Source organism: Chinchilla lanigera, unplaced genomic scaffold (genome assembly GCF_000276665.1).
Source record: "Chinchilla lanigera isolate Chin_1 unplaced genomic scaffold, ChiLan1.0 scaffold00007, whole genome shotgun sequence".
Taxonomy (NCBI): Eukaryota; Metazoa; Chordata; class Mammalia; order Rodentia; family Chinchillidae; genus Chinchilla; species Chinchilla lanigera.
Window position 1 is genome coordinate 22,645,816 of NW_004955408.1, and position 19,735 is coordinate 22,665,550.

At 39.7% G+C, this 19,735-nt stretch overlaps 1 protein-coding gene across 2 annotated transcripts in view; it reads left to right on the forward strand.

Moving 5' to 3' along the window:
* Dock2 (dedicator of cytokinesis 2) overlaps window positions 1-19,735 on the forward strand; it is a 429,458-nt gene that overhangs the window by 15,441 nt on the left and 394,282 nt on the right. For both annotated transcript variants that reach the window (XM_005376310.2, XM_013509168.1), the window contains exon 2: window positions 10,597-10,680. In XM_005376310.2, the coding sequence (XP_005376367.1) occupies window positions 10,597-10,680 (84 nt within the window). The remainder of the gene's footprint in view (window positions 1-10,596; window positions 10,681-19,735) is intronic.

Here is a 19,735-nt window from a genome sequence, read left to right on the forward strand (position 1 = left end):
GCCATGTATGAAGGGAATAAAGAAATAGGCCACAGTCCCCACAGTCTCAGAAGCCACAGTCCCCAGAGGGTGTCTCTGGGTTTGTTGTTAGACAAAGGATTGATTTTATTCAGTGTTGATTGACAGTGCCATTGGCCACAACCTGCAGGGTAGTAGATTTAAAGGTGACATAAAGCTGGGCAGGAATTAGTGTTGCTCTGAATGGATTGCTTTAGGCGGTATTATAATGCTTCTAAAAAGAAAAGTGACTGCTATTTATTGAGCACTTACTGTGGTCAGCTACAGAGTAAAGACTTTTATGTGCACTGATCCCACGCAAGCTTTTTATGAACGCCATGTTGATCAAGAATAAGCTCAACCTAATCAACAAAGATAATTACACTTATTTGGGAGCTAATTAGGACTGCAATCCAGAAAACATAGATTTAAGCAGTGTTCAATGTACTCCCAGGTTTTACAAAAAGGTGGCTGTATTTATAGCTTTAAACCACAAGAGGCAAGGTAGTGATATTGTATACTTATCCAGAGTTATGATTGGTAATAATAAGAGCTAAGCTGTTTTACAAAAAGGGTTTGGGTGTTGTCTCAAACTGTAGATAACTTAAGAGAAGCAAGGAGGTTTCACAAATGCCTGAATTGTACTCTGGCCCGGGCCAGCGTCAATGATGCATCTGGGTGCCTATGGGCACCAGTTCAGCAGCTCAGAGGCAGAGGAGTCGGGCCAGAGTTATCAATGGCCTCCTCACCTACTTTTAAGGGGCGCCACTTCATTTTTATTTTCATCCTTAACATCTACAAGGCAGAGGCCATTATCACTTCCATTCCACAGTTGAAGCTGAGGTTCGGGGAGGTGAAGTCGCGTATTCAGGCAGACTCCCTTGGCCCCTACTGTAGACCCATGTGGATTACAAACCCTTCTGGTAGACACAGACCGTGGGCAAGGCATAGGCTTGGGCACGCACATCTCGGGATGAGTGCCGCTGCTTTCCTGGCTGAGTGGCCGGTGCAGGGCAGAGCCTGGGCGACTATACGCTGTGGCCCGGGCTTGAGGCCAGGGCCAGCAGAGGTCAGAACCCACCTCAAGAGCCACGTTTGTCTGGTTCCAGAGACACTGGCTTGTGATTTCCTACACCTTAGGGTCTCTCTGGAGGGAGACCTTCCATCCCGTTGAGTCCCCGCAAAGGAAGGTTAGGGATATGAGGCACACCCTGTGCTCAGTCTATTTAAATACCCTAACAACCCTGTGAAACAGGCACTGTGAACATCCTCCTTGTAAGAAAGTAAGACTCAGAACTGGGGCCAGTGCAGTTACTGGCCCAAGCTGGCACAGCGATAGATGGCAGAGCTGGGGTTCCTCTGGAACCACTGCACCCACTTTGATGTGGTTTAGGCTGGCATGTGTTAAGGAGGCGGAGCTGGAAGGAGGGAAGAGAGGGGGAAAAAAGAGGGGAAAGCAAGGGCCGGAGGTTGGCTTTGTGATGCGGCCATCTGCACAGAACCCGCACAGCAGGGGCATACAGTGACGCAGCAGCACCATCTACTTCGACTTGGCACTTTGTGGCTCAGACTTCTGTCCTCGTTCTCAGAGTTGAAAGGAGATAACCACAGGAAGACGCATCTGCTGAGGAAAGCAGTGGTTAAGAGCACGGGCCTGCCCTCACAGCTCCTGCTGTGTGGTCCCTGAGCAAGTTAACCTCTTGACTGAGTTTCCTCACCGGAAACTTGGAAATAATATTTCTTACTTGGAAGGTGTGTTGTGTGAATTAAACGAGTAGACCCACGTGGAGAATTTAGGACCATGTCTGTGTGCTGCAAATGTCTGATAAACAGTTCTTTTTAGGATTAGCATGGAAAGCTCACTACCAGGCTGGTGAGGCTTGACTTCCTTAGGAAGAATAACCTATTCGATCTTCTCACCTTAGTTCCCCAAACAGATGAGACACAATGTAACTATGTCTCTTTTTAAAACAGAGAGTGCCAGGGATATCGCTCAGCGGTACAGCATCTGTCTGGCAAGCACAAGGTTCTGAGTTCGATTCCCAGTATGCAAACAGCCTGAGGGCCAGGGAGTCCGTTCTGCCGCTGTCACCTGCTGCAGAAGGTTCTGGCCTTCCCAAGCCAGAAGGCTCTGGGAATGAGACTTACTGTGGAGTGGGAGGGTCAGGGCCGAGGCCAGCAGGATGGGCTGGAGTCAAACGGGGACTGTGCCTTCCTCCCGCGAGGCCCAGCCACTGGAAGCTTCCGGCCCCCCATCTTAGGCTGCACAGCTGCGCGCTGGAATGTGCTTGGTGCTGCAGAACGGTGCACTTTAAAATGATTACAACCGTTAGCTATACGTGAGGTGCATGTGGTCACAAGTGGAAAGGAGCAGCTGCAAACTCAGCCCTCGCTGCGTGGCGCCGCGTGGGGAAGGACAGACGCGATCTGCACAACCGCGAGCTGCAGGAGGGGTGAAGGGTGGCTCCCATGCAGCCGGCCCTGCCTCCAGGAAGCCCCTTCACCCTCCAGTCCCTCCCTGCGCCCACACCGCAGGCGAGCCTATGCACCCCTCCCGCAGGGCGGCAGAGTGCTGGCCATGTCCGTTTTCACGGTTACCGCGGCGGAGTACTGCATACCGCACGCTGCTTGTGGGCTGTGCACCCGGTTCCTTCTGGTAGTAGCTGTGCTGACGCAGTTACCTGCGGTTAGAGACAGCAGTCAGCCTGGCCAGGGCAGAGGGCGTTGCCGGGGACGTTGCCCGGGCTGGGGCGTGGCCTGGGGTTGGGCCGGGGCTGGGCGCGACCGGGCGGGGCTCTCGAGGCCACGCCTCACACCTCCCTGTCCCACTGGTCTCTCCTTCCCCACGCCGCGCGTCGCCACGCAGCGAGGGCTGTTTGCAGCTGCTGCTTTGCACGCCTGACAAAGCGCACCTCACATATAGCTAACGGTTGTAATCATTTTAAAGTGCACGGTTCTGTAGCACCAAGCACACTCATTTTCATTACTCCAAAACCCATTAGGCAGCCCCTCCCTAGTCCCTTCACGCCAGCCCCAGAAAACGTTAGTCTGCTTTGTATCTCGGGATTTTTCAGCTGCCCCCGCTTTGTATACCTGGAACGGTAAAATACGTGATATTTTTGTGTTTGGCTTTTTTCTGTTTGTTCGTTTTTTGAGATCGGTTCTCACTATGTAGTTCAGGCTGTTTTTCAACTCTATGTGGCCCAGGCTGGTCTCCAATTTGCAGTGATTCTGCTGCCTCAGTCACCATAGTGCTGGGGTTACAAGCGTGCACCACCATGCCTGGCCACGTCTGGCTTCTTTTACTTAGCATAATTCAAGGATTGTCCATTTTATAGCATGTATCAGTCGTTTGTTTCTTTTTCAGGCTGTATAACATTCCATCGTGTGCATATACTACACTTTTTTTTACTCAATTATCTGCGATAGACATTTATTTTGACCTAGCTATTGTGAATAACGTTCTATAAATATTCATGCAAAAATTTTATCTGAACACTTATTTACAATTCTTTTGGGTGTAGCACTAGGAGCTAAAATGCTGGGTTGTTTATTAATGCTGTGTTGAGCTTTTTGAGGGTCAGGCATACTGCTTCCCACAGCTGTGACACCATTATAAATTCCTACCCACAAGGATTGAGGATTCTGATTTTTCCACATCACCACCAATATGTTGTTATCTTTTTCACTTAAAAACATTTTAACGGTCAGACTAGTGGGTGTAAGGTGGTATCTTATAGTCTGATTTGCATTTCTCTAATGACTGCTGCTGATGAACATCTTTTTATGTGTTTTCTTTTTTTTGCCATTCATATGTTTTCTTTGGAAAAATATGTTTTCAAGTCCTTTGTCTATTTTTCAACTGTTTTCTGTTGTCCTTTTATGACTGAATTATAAGCCATTTTATACATTCTTATTATTACAGACATTTATCAGATACATGATTTGTAATAGTTTTTCCTACCTATGACTATCTTTCCATTTTCTTGATAGTGGCTGTTGATGCATTATCATTTTAATTTTGCTGAAGTCTAATTTGTCTATATGTTTGTGTTATTGTGTTATAGATAAGAAACTATGGCCAAATTCAAGATTATGAATTATCTCTATATTTTCTCCTAAGAGTTTTATAGTTTTAGCTCTTTTATTTATTTTTTCCGGTACCAGGAATCGAACTCAGGACCTCACACTTGCCAGGCAGGTGCTGTGCCGCTGAGCTAAATCCCCAGCTCCAGATTTAGCTTTTATATTTATGATTTGACTCCTTTTGAGTTAACTTTTAATTATGGCATAAGATAAGCACCTGACTTTCATCATTTGCACATGGGTATATAATTGAACCAGCATATTTGTTGAAGAGATGATTCTTTACCTATTGAATAGTCTTGGCACCCTAAACCCTTTTCAGTACTGCTGAGCTACATGTCAGCACTTGTTCCACTACACAGTTTAAATTACTGTAGCTTTTTAGTAAATTTTGGAATTTACTACATTTCTAACCCTAAAAGTTTAATTAAATTTACTAACCCTAAAAATTTCATCTCCAAGGGTATTCTGATTACTTGGGATTTTCTTGCAGTTTTATAGGAATTTTAGTACTTGCTTTGCAATTTCTGGAATAAAAGCTATTGTGATTTCGGCAAGGATTGCATTGAATCTGTAGGCCACTTTGGGAATTTTGTTATCATAACAGTTCCAGCCTATGCACATGAGGTAATCTTTCCACTCATTTAGGTCTTCTTTAATTTCTTACTGGAATGTCTTGTAGATTTAAGTGTAAAGGTCTTATATTTCCTTGGCTAAATATATTCTTATATATTTTATTCTATGTTTTGGCAATTTTAAGCATAATCGCAGTATTTTCTTAATTTTCCTTTCAGATTGTCCATTGCTATTGTATAGAGCTATAACTACAATTTTGTTGATTTTATTAGCTCTAGTGGTGTACGTGTGTATTATTTAGTATATATTCACACATGTATAAGACCATCTGTAAATAAGGATATTTTTACATCTTCCCTATGGGATGACTGCCTTTGGATGCCTTCATATCAGTTCCTTTCTATTTCCTCTGGCAAGAACTTTTAGTAAATGTTCAATAGAGGTGGTGAAAGGAGGAATCTTTGCTTTGTTTCTGATTTTAAGGAGGAAGCACTGAGTCTTTCAACATTAAATATTATGGTGGCCATCGATTTTACATAAATCCCCTTTTCCAGTTTGAGTAAGTTTTCTTCTATTCCTAGTTTGTTGGTTATTTTTTTTATCATGGAATGTTGTTAGACTTGTGCATCAATTAATATGATCAGATAGTTTTTCCTCTTCATGCTATTAACATGTATTACTTTGACTTTTTTAGGTTAAACCATCTTTTGTGCATAGGAGAAATGCTATTTGGTCATTTAAAAAAATATTGCTAGATTCCATTTGCTGTTCTCTTGTGGGTATTATTTGCAAGTATATTCATAAGGATTTTGGCATTCTGTTATGAATTCCTTGTCTTGGTGTCAGGGTAATGCTAGTCTTAGAAAACTTAGGAAATACTGCCTCCTCTTCTACCTTTTGGAAGGGTTTTAAAAGAATATGTGTTCGTTCTTTAGATGTTTGGTAGAATTCACACTGAAGTGACTGGCTTTGAGCTATCTCCTTTGGGAGGTTTTGGTTACCAAATTGAACTCTCAATTACTGTATGTAGAGTGTTTCTTCATGAGTCAATGTTGGTAGTTTGCTTCTAGGATTTGCCCATTTTATCTAGGTTATCCAATTTGTTGGCATATGATGGTTTGTGGCATTGCCTTATAACATTGTTTTATTTCTGTAGAGTTGGTAGTAATATTTACTTCTGATTTTGGTAACTTGAGGCCTCCATCTTTTTAGTCTGCCTCAAAGTTTGTCAATTTGCTTATATTTTAAACACACTGATTTCTTTATATTTTCAAAGAACCAAGTTGTGACTTTGTCCAGTCTCTGTATCGTTTTTCTATTCTTGAGTCCATTTACCTTTGCTTTAATCTTTATTATTTCCTGTGTTCTTCTATTCTTGGGTTTGATATTCTCTTCTCTGTCTAGTTCTTAAAAGGTGGAAAGTTAGATTACCAGTTTGAGAACTTTTTTCTTTCTAAAATAAATATTTACAGCTATAACTTACTCTTTGGTCAGTCATTTCACAGTATCCATAAGTTGTGGTACATTGTATTTTTATTTTCATTTATCTCAAATATTTTCTATTTTCTTTGAGAGTTCCTTGAGCCATTCGTATGAATACAAAATTTACATGTATTTGTGTACTTTCCATTTTTTTTGGTTTTGATTTTTAACTTGATTTTCTTGTGGTCAAAAAAGATGCTTTGTATTGAATCTTTTTAATTCATTAAGATTGCTTTGTGGCCTGACACATAATCTATTTTGTGGAATATGCAATGTGGACTTGAGAAGAATATGTGTTCTGCTATTAGAGGGTGGAGTGTTCTGTATGTGTTGGTTTTATCTACTTATTTATAATTTTCAACTCATATTTCTTTATTGATTTTATGCCTATTACTCTATCAATTATTGATGTCATGTTCTTAATGTTTCAAGCTGCTATTGTAGAGCTATTTCTCCCATTCACTGTGTCAATGTATACTTTATATATTTTGATACTCTGCCTTTAGGTGCCTAAAGGCTTATAAATGCTGTTTCTTCTTGGTGTATTGATCCTTTATCCAATATATGACGTTCTTTTCTCTTGTAACAATTTGTAACTGAAAGTCTGTTTGGTCTAAGATTAGCATATACTCCAGAGTTCTTTTCTTGTTTACTATGCACATAGGATAGTTTTACCATCTTTCACTTTGAACTTACTTGTGTCTTTGGAGCTGAAATGAATCTATTGCAAGAACATATGCAGTTATACCTTAGTACTTGTCTTTAACTGGTTTCAATGGGTGCAATGAGAACAATGACTACCAAACTGATTATTTGGGCTGTAAAGTTTACTGAATCCTGACAAGTTTTAGCATATGCATATACTGCCAGACAAATGATGAGTCCAGCGATATTTTCTTGTCAAAATGTGTCAAGTACCAAATTCAGCAAGTTTCAAAACAGTCAAGTACTGTGGTATGTATAATTTGATCATTTTAAAAAATCTTTTCTGTCTGTTACTACTATATTAGTTAGATTTTTATTGCTGGGACCAAATACTTGACATATAAAAATTAAAGGAAGAAGGGTTTATTTTTGTTCATGGTTTCAGATGATTCAGTACATGGTAAGCCGGCTCCCGGGCAGGAACACATGGTGGGAAGGCATGTCAGAGCAAAACTGCTTGGTTCGTGGTGACCAAGAGGCACAGCAGAGAAGCAGCGCTAGAGAGGAAGAGACCAAGGACCATATAGTACCCAAGGTCACCATTCTGTTGTCCACCCAGGCACATCAAAACATGCTTTACTAACCGCCCAGATGGCTCCTAGACTGAGCAAATTGACAATTACAATTAGCTGACACATCCACTCTTTGACAGAGGGTTTGTTTACATTTAAAGTAAGTACTGCCTGGCATCATGGCTCACATCTGCAATCCCAGCACTTGGGAGGCTTAGGCAGGAGGGTTACTGTGGGTTTGAGGCCATCTTGGGCTACAAAACTCAAGACCAGCCTGAACTGCGTAGAGAAACTTTGTCTCAAAAAGACAAAAATAAATAAATAAATAAATAAATAAATAAAAATAAGGCATATATTGTAAAGAATGATTTACTTCTTTCATTTGACTGTATCTTACATATTGTACATTTTTGCTGGTCATGTTTCTCAATTCTCCATTACTATGTTTTGTGTTTAATTTTTTCAATATAATATTTTTATTCTCCTGATTTCTTTATGTTTGTACATTGTTTTGTTAGTAGTTAACAATTAACATTTTAAATTCATAAAAATCTAGTTTGAGTCTAACTTCAATGATATGCAGAAATCTCTGCTTTCTGTATTGTTCTGTATCTCCCTTTTTGTGTTATTGCTACAAATTACATCTTTATATTGTATGGCCATTATTAAAGATGTATCATTATTATTTCATGTATTTCTTTCCAATAGCCTATTAACAATCAACTCTAATTTTTGTCTATTAATCTTTAATTTTTCCTTTTTTTCCCAGTGCTAGGTATTGAAGCTAGAACTTTGTGCTTGCTAGGCAAACACCCTACACTGAGCTATATCCCCAAACCTTTCCTTCGGTTTTAAAGAATACTTTTGTGAGAGAATTCTTGGTTTGCAGTCTTTTCTTTCCATACTTTAAATATGTCATCCTATGGTCTTTTAGCCTCTCAGTAAGGCATGTTGGTGTATGATGATTTGGTTCTCTGAGTTTAAACTGTTTAGTTTTCATTCAGTTTTTTGGGTGTGTAGATTCATGTTTTCTCTTAAAGTTGGGTAGTTGCTGGGTACTTTTTCTTCAAAATTTTTTCCTGCCCCTCTTTCTTTCTCCTGTCTTTATGGAACTCCCACTGTGTGAACATTTGTGGGCTTGAACCTCTACTACAGGTCTCAACTCTATCCATTTTTGTTTTTGTTCTTCTTTCTTTGTGTTTCTTAGTCTGGCCATTCTCAAATAGTCTGTCTAAATTCATTGATTACTTCTCATCCTTGCTCAAATATACTGTTGAATCCTAATTTTTTGTATTTATTATCATACTTTTCAACTCCAGAGTTTATGTTTGATTCCTTTTTGTAATTTTGTAATTTTTATTTGTAGTTTTTGTAATTTTATTTGTAATTGTGATAATTTTGCAATTTGTTATTTTATTTCTTTAGCGATATTCTCTATTTTCTGAAACATCATTCTTTTGTTTTACTCTGCTATTTGTCCATAGTTTCCTTTAGATCTTTGAGCATATGTGAGACAATTGATTTAAAGGCTTTGTCTCCTAAGCCTGGTGTGCATCCTTCCGCAAGTGCAGTTTCTGTTACTTCTTTTTTCCTGTGAGTGGTCCACACTGTTCTACTTCTCAGTATGCCTCACAATTTTGAGCTGAAAAACTTATAATTTCAAATATTATATTGTGCTATCTGTGGAAGTCATATTCTATTCTTTCACCAGGGCTTGCTGCCACTGTTTGAGATATAAGTTGTAGTTGTTGGCTTGTTAGTAATTTTCTAATATTTTTGAGAAGAGTACTGTTTGTTGTATGCGGTCAATGAAGTCTCTAAATGGCTTGAATCAAAAGGTAAACTTTTGATTGCTTTAGTGTTTAGTCAGGCTTTTACAGCCCTGGCCTAGCCTGCTTCTGTTTTACATGGAGCATCTAGAACAGTCAGTGAGAGTTTAGGGCTTACTCACCTCTGTTCTTTGCATGTGTCCAACTTTAAACATGGTCCTCTAAATTCCCTGGCATATGTAAATTTTCTCCTAAGCCTTATTCTCTAAAACACTTCTTTCCTAAGGCTTTCTTTGCAGAATTTTTAGCAGATTATTGTTTTCTTCATTCTTATATTACTTTCCTTATGTGGAAGTAGGTATCTCTTTTCACTTTAAATGTCTTTGACCAACACCCCTGCACAGTTGCTTCTATACTCTGAAAGAGTTCTGAGATTGGGAAATACAGGCAAGCTCTTGATGGTATCTCACATGGAAACAGAACTGTAGTTCTTTGGAACAAGGTCCTCTTTGCTGCTTTCATCTCCTGGAGCCCATACAAAAGTTATGTGCTGCCATCATCAAGAAGGTTGCTGCTATGGTAGTGGAGGATGAGTGCAAGTGATATTGGCTTGGGCGTGGCATGATCTTGTGTTCCAAGTCATTAGTGGAGGCTCTGCTGGTATAGAAAGAATTCTGGGTGTGTTCATAGCCAACTGCTACTCCCTAGAACTAACAGTAAAATGGTGTGCAAAGCACGTTCCTGAATGTTAAGTACTCATCTGAGCCCTACTGACAATTAGGATACAGGTAGTCAGTGTGGTCTGGAGCAACCAGGGAGAATATTACAGAGGAAGTAGGACCTAGGCCCAAGGAATTTGCTTCGGTGACAGCTGAAGAGCAATGTTGGTTAGAATTAAGTAAGAAATGGTTATGGCTTACTTAGATGATGAGGGTTGTGTGACAGTGGAATAGACTGGCATTTCAAATTGTTCTCTGGGCTGGAGTAATTAAGGAGCAGAAAGCATTCCATCTTAGTGGTTGAGAATACAGAAGTTGGATGCTAATTTTTCTAGCACTACCTAGCCTGGCGAATCTGGCTACATTGCATAACCTCTCTTTGTCTTCATTTTCCCCATCTGGGATCAAAGTTCCTTCCTCATGAGTTGCTGTGAGGGTGGAAATAGCACACACCTCGTGTACAGCAAGAGATCAACCCACAGCATATGATACAGACAGCCCCGTGTCACTCAGGTTGCAGTTCAGGCCCTGTGTTGAGGAGAGGACAGGTTCAGTGTGTAAGTGGAGACCTTTAAGAGCCAGACTAGGTCTGGAGTAACTGTTATCAGAGGCAAAAGTTTTCTGCACTACATTTGCTTAGTGTATGTAGGCTTCATGGTATGGGGCAGACCCAAGGCATGGATAACAAGAAGCAGCAGACTCAAGGTACCACGAAGTCTTATCTGACTGTCTGTCTCTTCTGTTTCACAGCCATATACAACTTCCAAGGCAATGGATCCCCCCAACTCACCCTGCAGATTGGTGACGTGGTGAGAATACAGGAGACCTGTGGAGGTGAGTTGGTGCCCACACAGCCCACAGATGCTGGAACCTTTGACTCTGGAACTCCGAGTACATATCAGGCACTTCCAGACTCTCTCCAAACCTGCACTCATGTAGTCTGTTGAAATCGGTTTTGCTGATGTTAGTACAGTCATCTCTCTGTGTCCATGGATTCTGCATCTACTGGCTTTACCACGTGAAAATGGGAAATTCTGGAAAGAAATTGCATCTGTTCTGAAGATGTTCAGTCATTTCTTGTTGTTCCAGAAATAATCCAGCATAATGACTATTTACATAATATTTGTCCTGTGGTAGATATTATAGGGAATCTAGAGGTGATATACAGTATATGGGGGGATACACATAGGTTATATGCAAATGCTATGTCATATTACACTAGGGATTTGAGCGTCTGTGGGTTTTAGTATGTACAGAAAGTCCTGTATCCAACTCTTCCTTCTCCAAGATGGTGAGGGATGGGTGTAATTTGAGTTTATTGAACACATATGCTTTATTATTTTTGGAAGTTTTGTTTCATAACAAAGGTTTAACTGAGTGGTGTGATCTTTGTTCTGCTCTCCATTTGCTGAGGCCATAGGACTGTTTGGCCCTGTGGCTTCTTCTGGATGCACTTCTTTATTAGAAAGAAAATTATTATAAAGGAAAATAAACATTATTAGGATTTGGAAGGGTGCCATAAATTATATCCCCAATTTGAGGAGGACTGCTGTATACACTGGGGTGATTTGTTTACTGCACAAATGCAGCCAGGCAGTGAGCAGATTCACTCTTGTCACCAAGCTAGGATCCTTTCATCGGGTACAGTGGTACCAATTTGTTCCCACAAAGGTGCCACCCCACAGTGAAGCCAAGTGTCTGTTGTGTCACCCATGGCGGCAGTAGTAGGTGTGTTTCTAAAAATTCACATAAAGGCTAAAGGTCTGGACTCATGAACCAAGGGGTAGAAAATCAACATGTCACCTACGTCCCTGATAAACTTGATACTGCAAGCATGACTTGAGTATAAGAACCAAGTGAGCTTGGTAATTCACCACACACGATCAGGCAGGCTTTCCCACCCCTCGCTGGCCCAGCTTGACTTGTACTGCATGGAAGGCACAGCATAAGTGCTTCCTGTGAGTGGGCAGAACAGAGGGGGAAGAGGACAGCAATGGCCTGAGCACCCAGGCCTTGTCCCCTTCCCTCGCATCTCTGTCAGATGAGGCCTTAGCAGGATGGCTGGGCAGTAGGAGGCTCGTGTGCTTCACGAGGCTTTGTGTGTGTGCCTTTGTGTAGGTGTGTGTATCTTTGTGTGTTTATGGTGGGTGTGGATGTGACACAAAGACCCTTGTACAAATCTGCAGAGTGCAGGGGCTGTGCTGCCTGAGAAGCTGCATTTAGCTCATCTGGCACTGGAGATGCTGCTGTTTATCTTGTGAGCTGATGTGAGGAGTGAGTAGCACAATGTGCTACAAAGAACTGAGCACAGTGTGTGCTTTGCATCTAGAAGCAAAGGGTCTGCTCCATTCCTGGTCTGCCTGTCTCCCATGAGGGCCCAAATATATATATATTTTAAGGAAGGATTTGGCTAAATAGCTAAATTGCCTAGGTTGATCTACAACTTGTGATCCTCCTGCCAGAGTGCTGGAATTGCAGGCATGAACCACCTTAAATCCTTTATAATAGTACTTATCAACCTTAGACAAAGAAAATAGATTCTTGAAAATAACATCAGGCATCAGCAGTGATTAATTCTGGGAGACTGCTATTTTAGACATTGTACTTTTGACAGTTTTAAAACTGTCAAAAGTGGCCCCCAAAAGTAAAAAAAAGTTTGTGGGATTTTGAACCAGAACAATATTCCCTGCTTCCACTGCCCACTCTAAGGAATCCTGCCCGGTGCAGTTTCAATTTTCTCATCTGTCCAGTGGACTGTTATTGACTTGCTTTAGGCCTTGTTAGGAGCAAAAATGAAAGGGAGTCAAGAAGCTCACGGAAGGAGCTCTGTGTTGGTGAGTTCAATCCCTTCCTCCATTATGCTCAGCCACATCGAGGACAGGCTGGTACGTGTCTCTACAGTGTGGCCCAGGTTCCCTTGAAGTTGAATCTCTGCCTCAACTGGTGCAGCTGGCCTTGTTTACGTGGGGTCTAAATTTGCTCAGCTAGATGAATGAAGGTGTCAGCCAAAGACCAAGAATGAAAATAGAGTCACAAGCACTCTTCTCCATGTATCTAAAAATGCCACTGATGCTAATCCTGAGAAATGGGCATGAGACTTCCTGCATATGGATAAGGAAACTAAGGTTCAGGGAAGAGACATAACTTGCCTAGAGTCACATGATGGGCCAGCAGCTGTGTAGTGACACCTGAATCCACCCCATTTCCTCCACTTCATGCTTCCCCAACATGAAAAGCCTTGGTTATTATTTCTGGTGTCCCTGAAACTCAGATGCATATTTCCCTCTTCTTTTCCTGCTATTTCCCTGGATGGAGAGCCTGAGGGAGTAGCTTTAACACAGAGGCTGCCTGCAGCCAGAGCCTTACCAGTACCTCAGCCTAGCCTGCTGCCCCAGCCTTTGGCAAGGCTACACTGACTGACTCAAGCAATCTTTATTTTTCTGTGGGATATCTTCATTTGTTCTTTGGGTCAGGTTTTTTTTTTTTAACCTTTAATTGGATTTTATTATTATTCTGATGTATCCTATAATAACCAGTTACAATACCTTGATGGAAAGCCTTAGTGCCTTCATTTGCTAAGTGGATGCTAATTCGTGAATACTTTGAAAATTCAATGTTCAGAAGTCTGCTAGACTGATTCTACCCATGTGAGGGATTACTATGCAAATTATTAGCACTCTTCATGCATGCACTCATTCATGTCTATACATCACTTTTAAACTGGAATTTATGGACACAGGTTCCCTGAGGGTCCTGAGGGGAAACAACTGTAGAAAGGCCTCAGAATAGGCCTGGTTCTGTCAACCTTGCAGACAGGAGCTGTGCTCCTGATCTGAAAAATAGTGCCCCCACCAAGTGTGTATATAGGTAGATAGATAGATAGATAGATAGATAGATAGATAGAGAGATCCACAATGTCAATAAAACTTACTCAAAATGGCATAGTTGAAAGGACATGGGTGTGCTCATGAAACGAAAAGGAAATTACTTGAAAAGCAAAATCCAGCCAATTCAGAGATGAATCAAAATGAAATCATATGGGGTTGAAAAGCTGTCAATAAAAAGAAATGGTAGTGAACACTGAGTCCAAATTAATAAACTTATAAAAACTGGCATTAAAAGTTGTGATATTTATTTTTTGTTGTTGTTGTTGTTGTTTGTTTTCAGTTTTTTTCAGTACTAAGAGTCGAGCTCACGACCTTGAGCTGGCCAGGCAGGCGCTGAGCCACTGAGCTAAATCCCCAGCCCATGTTGTGATATTTATGGTTACCAAACAGAATGGTATTGTTAGGAATCTGAACAATGTAAAAAATGTAGTAGAATTGGGCATTGGGAGGAGAATGGAAGAAAGGTCTGTGACATTACTTTCACAACAGAGGCTGATCAATATTAACCAGAAAAAAGACATTATTTTTAAAAAGTAGCACCACCCTAATATTTTAATGTTGCTTATAACTATTTTCATCTTAGAGGAGTTTTAAGGGAATCTTTCTAGTGATGAAGAAACAATTAAGGTATATGATTGTCTTCACTTCTACTTGATTTATTTCTCCTCTGGTAAATGCACAATTAAATTTGTGATTTTTTTATATAAATAAATATCTTATCTATTTATCTGTCCTCTGTAGATAAATATAAATGAAGAGTTGACTGGAATTATTTCCTGTGCAATGGAATTCAAGATTAGTCTTTTAGCATTTGTATTTATGTTTTTCTATGTAGTTTAAATTATTTATTATAACATATATCATTAGACAAAAATACAGTCTTGAAAATAGAAGGAAATATTCTCAGGCATTAGCCATGATTAATTCTGGTGTTTGGAATGTGAGAGACCTTTATTTTATTCTTTGTACACTTGATAGCTTTTTAAATGTTCCCACTGTACCCTCCCATTCTCCTTCCTTCTCAAAAGAAGAAGGCTTTGGAATCAGAAAGGCCTTTTCTTCTTCCACTACCCACTAGGTATATGATCTTTGCTGAGTGGATTTCAGTTTTCTTATCCATTAAAGAGGTTATTATTACCTTACACTGGGGCTTGTTATGAGCATAAAATGAAAAGAATATAAAGCTGTTTGATGCCATACTTGGTTATTATTAAGCACATAAAAGGTGCTTTGTATTGGTTAATTCCATCCCTTTCCCCATTAGGTATAGGTTTGTTGAGACTGGCAGGTATATATCCATACAATATGGTACCCTGAAAGTTGAACGGTAACTGCCTAAAATGGGTGAGGCTAGTCCTTCCTTGCCTAACACTATGGCTTGAATTTGACCCTCTCTCTTCCCTGCCGTGCTCCCCAAACTCATGCAGGAGTTCAATCACCACAGTCTTTGTTAGTGGTATTCAGAGAGTGGAAACTTAACTTGACTATAATGTTTAGAGTGAGACCTTTGGAACGTGATACGATAAGGTCCTTATAATGGGGATTCTGTGATCGCATCTTGTTGCCTTTCTAAGGAGAGGAAGAGAGCCAGCACAGACATGGAACTACACACACATTTCCAGATGCTCACCAGAACTTGCATCATGCTGTTTTGACTTTGAAGCTCCAGAACCATGAGCTATAATAAACCTCTTTTCTTTATAAATTAGCCTATCTCAGGTATTTCTTGTAGTACCAAAAAGCTGACCAATACACTTTTGCACTAATTTTACACAGCTGGATAAATGGGGAAAATAATCTGACCTGGAACTTTCAATATAAAGTAATTGCATTTATTTTAAAGATAGCATCTGGTAATTATACAACTTAGTTCAGAAGGAAATATGCACTGTTGGGCCTTAGACATCCACATTTTTTGGTTCATATTACTATTCTTAGGCTGTCTTTTCTATAGAGAGTATCATAGACATTTTGCATCCTTCCATTTTTATTGAGGAAGTGGAAAACACATGTGCGTGTGTGCATGTTTATTGAATAGTAAGAATTCCATGTGGAGGGACAAATACAAAGAAACAGTGCTATTCTTCCCAATCATGTCCTTTTCATTTGGCTGACATTATTCCTGATATTTAAAGACCTTCAAAGATGTCCCTGACATATCCAGTGTGATGCTCACTGCTTCTACCCTTTTCCCACCTTAAACAAGGCCTAGAGAATGGGGAATTTTGAAGAGCTCTCTTTCTAATTCTCTGTCTTTGCTACTTAATTAAGTGCAAAGACCAGCCAGTCCACTGCACAAATATCTATGCATATGTGGAATGAGATGCTGGAAGTCCCTCACTTCGTTGGCTAAATTTGCTGGAATGCATCCACACTATGCTCAGATGTGGTTTGGTGTGGAGAAGCTGTACTCTGTCTCCTAAGACAATAACTCCAACCCCCAAAGACCCGCTGTTTATCCCTTCTTCTGACCATGTAGATCAGTGGTGGCAACATTTTAGAGCTTCCAAGAATAACAAACAGCCAGCTATGGCACATGTTCACCACCACTAGATGGTAGCAAGAGATATTCTTTGTGGGTAACACAGCTTGTTTAGATTCTTCTTATAGAAATCCTTCAGAGGGATGTGTGTTTCATGCTTGGTTATTTGCTACTTGACTCTTCCTTTTTAAAACAATAGGAAAAGTTAAATTCTACCTACTGATACCCATGTATGTTGGGCTGTAGGTTGCATCTTAGTGGGGAAGGAAATGGGATTTCTAGACTGTGATCCCCAAGAGCATAGAAGGAGAGGAAGTTGATAGAAGGTTTTTTGCCTTTATAAAGTAATGCATAGTTACTGTTTCATAGAAGTGGGACCAGCCTGTGCACACCGATCTGAGACACACTCCTCCCACTTGACAACATTTGGGGTTCTCTCTAAGTGGCACATGTACACAACTGTATTGTTTGTGTTGCAAAGAGCTCTGCACAATGAGTTTTCTAATTCACCACTCAGAGTGGAGTACACGCAGAACCCATTAACAGTCTTTGCACTGGTAAGTCTGTTGAAGGTGATCTTGACCTGTCTATGTTCTTTGCTTTTGGAGTAAGTGGGGACATCATGGAGTCTTTGAAAGCAGCGCTTTGGCAGGAGATGGCCCTTTGAGTTTACTTTAGAGGCAGGCTAGTGTGAAATAGAACTCCATTTTGCGGAGTGATGCTGCTCCTTTATGAGAAGTTTAGAAGTCAAGTTTCTTTCTTTCTGAATGAGGTTGAAGCTAAAATGTCAATAAACTTCCATTATGTCTCATTTGTTCTTTGTTATGGAAGTTAAAATAATTTCATTGAAAAGAATGATATTCTAAATCTAAAGAAAATAGAAAATGTGCTCAATTTTTCTAGATTACGATTGTCATTTTTATCAATTCTTATAAAAAGAAGGAATGACATCCACCAGCTTCTTTACACACTTACCTAGTGTCACACACTGGGTAAACTCTGATTTTTTCACCTTATTTAAGCCTGAGAGAAGCATAGTTTTTATTTCCAATTTACAGGTAAAGGGACTGAGGCCCAGAGAAATGCAGTACCTTGTCAAAGATCATGCAGACAGTAAGTTGTAGATTTCCACTCAAATCCAGCATCTGAATCCAGAGCTCACACTTTGTGTTTAAAATAAATTTTATTGTGTATATTTAAGGTACACAGCATGAGTATCTGGGATACAGATAGGTAGAAAAAATGGGTATTGTAGTGAAGCAGATTAACACATCCTGCCTGTCATAGTTACCCAGTTTTTTGGTAATTGTTTCTGTGGCATAAGCAGCTAAAATCTAACATTTAGCAGGATTCTAAAATCCAGCACAGTTTTGTTATGTATAGTCCTCCTGTCGTATATTAGATCTCTAGACTTGCTCATTCTGGATAGCTGCTGCTTTATAACTTCTGACCTACATCTTCCCATTTCCTTATCACCCCTGCCCCACCCTGCTCCCTTTGGTGGCCTCTGTATTTTTTTTTTTAAAGATAAAAAATAAAAATAACAATAAAACAGTTTCAAAGGAGGTTAGTAGGAGAGTCATAATAACTCATATTTTGCATATTGCTGTCTTCATAGTAGTTATTCAGAGCACAAGATACATGCATGATATCTTGTCCAAACAATATTAGCACAAACCTTTCTGTTCAATGAACTAAGAGAAACTAGCTGTATAACTATCTAAACTATCTTGTGTATATATTTTTTTTCTTTTTCCCTTCCTTCCTTTCTCCTTTCCCCCATCATAGTTTGTCTTTTCCTTTGAACATTTTCTTCCCAATTCACAATATCTATAATACATCTTGGACCTTATTTACTCATTCAGTTTCTCACACTAGTGAGACAATATGGTGGTGACACATACAGGTGTGATTTATTTCACTTATGAGTATGATCTCAAGTTATATTTGTTTACCTTTAAATGTCTCCAATTTGTCCTGCTTTAAGGATGAGTAATAATCCATTATGTAAAAAAATCACATCTTTTTATCCATTCCTTGGTTGATGGGTATTTGGGTTGTTTCCAAGATTTAGCTATTATAAAATGTGCTGCTATAAACATGGGTGCACATATATTGCTGTGGTATGATGTTTTTATTTCTCCTGGGAAGATTAGGGAAGGGGAATGGCTGGGTTGAATGGGACTTCCAACCCTAGCTTTTTGAGGAATCTCCATACTGATTTCCATAGTGGATGTACCAGTCTACACTCCCGTCAACAGTGGAAAAGGGTCCCTTCTTCCTCACAGCTCTTTCAGCATTTGTTATCAGTTGATTTCTTGATGACAGCCATTCTTTCTTGGGTGAGATGAAATCTCAGTATTGTTTAATTTGCATCTCTCAAATGACCAATGACGCTGAATATTTTTTCATATATTTATTTGCCCTTTTGTATTTTTTCATCTGAGAAGTGTGTATTCATCTCAGATGATCATTTTTGGATTGAGTCTTTGAAATCAGGAGGCCTGATTTTTTTCAATTCTTTATATGTTCTAGATAGAAGCCCTTTGTCTGAGGGACACCTGGCTATAATTTTTCCCCTCTGTAGGTGGTCTTTTCATTCTATTGGTGATTTCTTTTAATGTGCAAAAAATTTTTTTAATAAGATGAGATCCCATTTGTTGATTCTTTGTAATATTTCCTTTTCAGTCTGGGTTTTGTTTTTGAAGTCTCTGCCTACACCCATGTCCTCAAGATTTCTACCTATTTTCTCTTTCAGTAAATTTAGTGTTTCTATTTTAATATTTAGATCTTTGATACATTTTGACTTTCATGCATGGTGATAAACATGGTCTAGTTATAGTCTTTAGCATGCAGAAAGCCAATTTTTCCAGCACCATTTATGAAAAAGACTATCTTTCTTCCAGTGAATATGTTTGACTACTTTGTCAAAGATAAGGTGGGGTAACATTATTTTATTCCATGTCTCTGTATATTTGACTTTTTTTTTAAGATTCCACACATAAGTGAAATCATGCAGTTTTTTTCAGTGTCTGGTTAATTTCATTGAGTATAACATCACCTGCGATCATCCATGTATTATTTTCTTGAAGACTGAAGGATATTCAATTGTATATGTAGTCCTTAATTTCTTTTTCCATTCACCCACTGATGGACACGTTGGTTGTTTCCATATCTTGGCTACTGTGGATAATGCTACAGTAGGGTGCTGATGTCTTTACAAGGGGGTGATTCCAGTTCCTCTGGCTATATACCCAGAGGAGATATTGTTGGTCATATGGTGTTTAACTTCCTTAGGAATTATCATACTCTTTTCCATTATAGGTGCACCAAACTACATTTCCAACAGTGTACTATGGTTCTCTTTTCACTTTACCCTTACCAACACGTTATCTTTGACTTTTTGGCAGTACACATTCTAACGGTTGTGAGGTGGCATTTCCTTGTGGTTTTGATTTGCATTTTCCTGATGACTAATGATGTTGAGCAAGTTTTCATACACATGTTGGTCATTTTAATA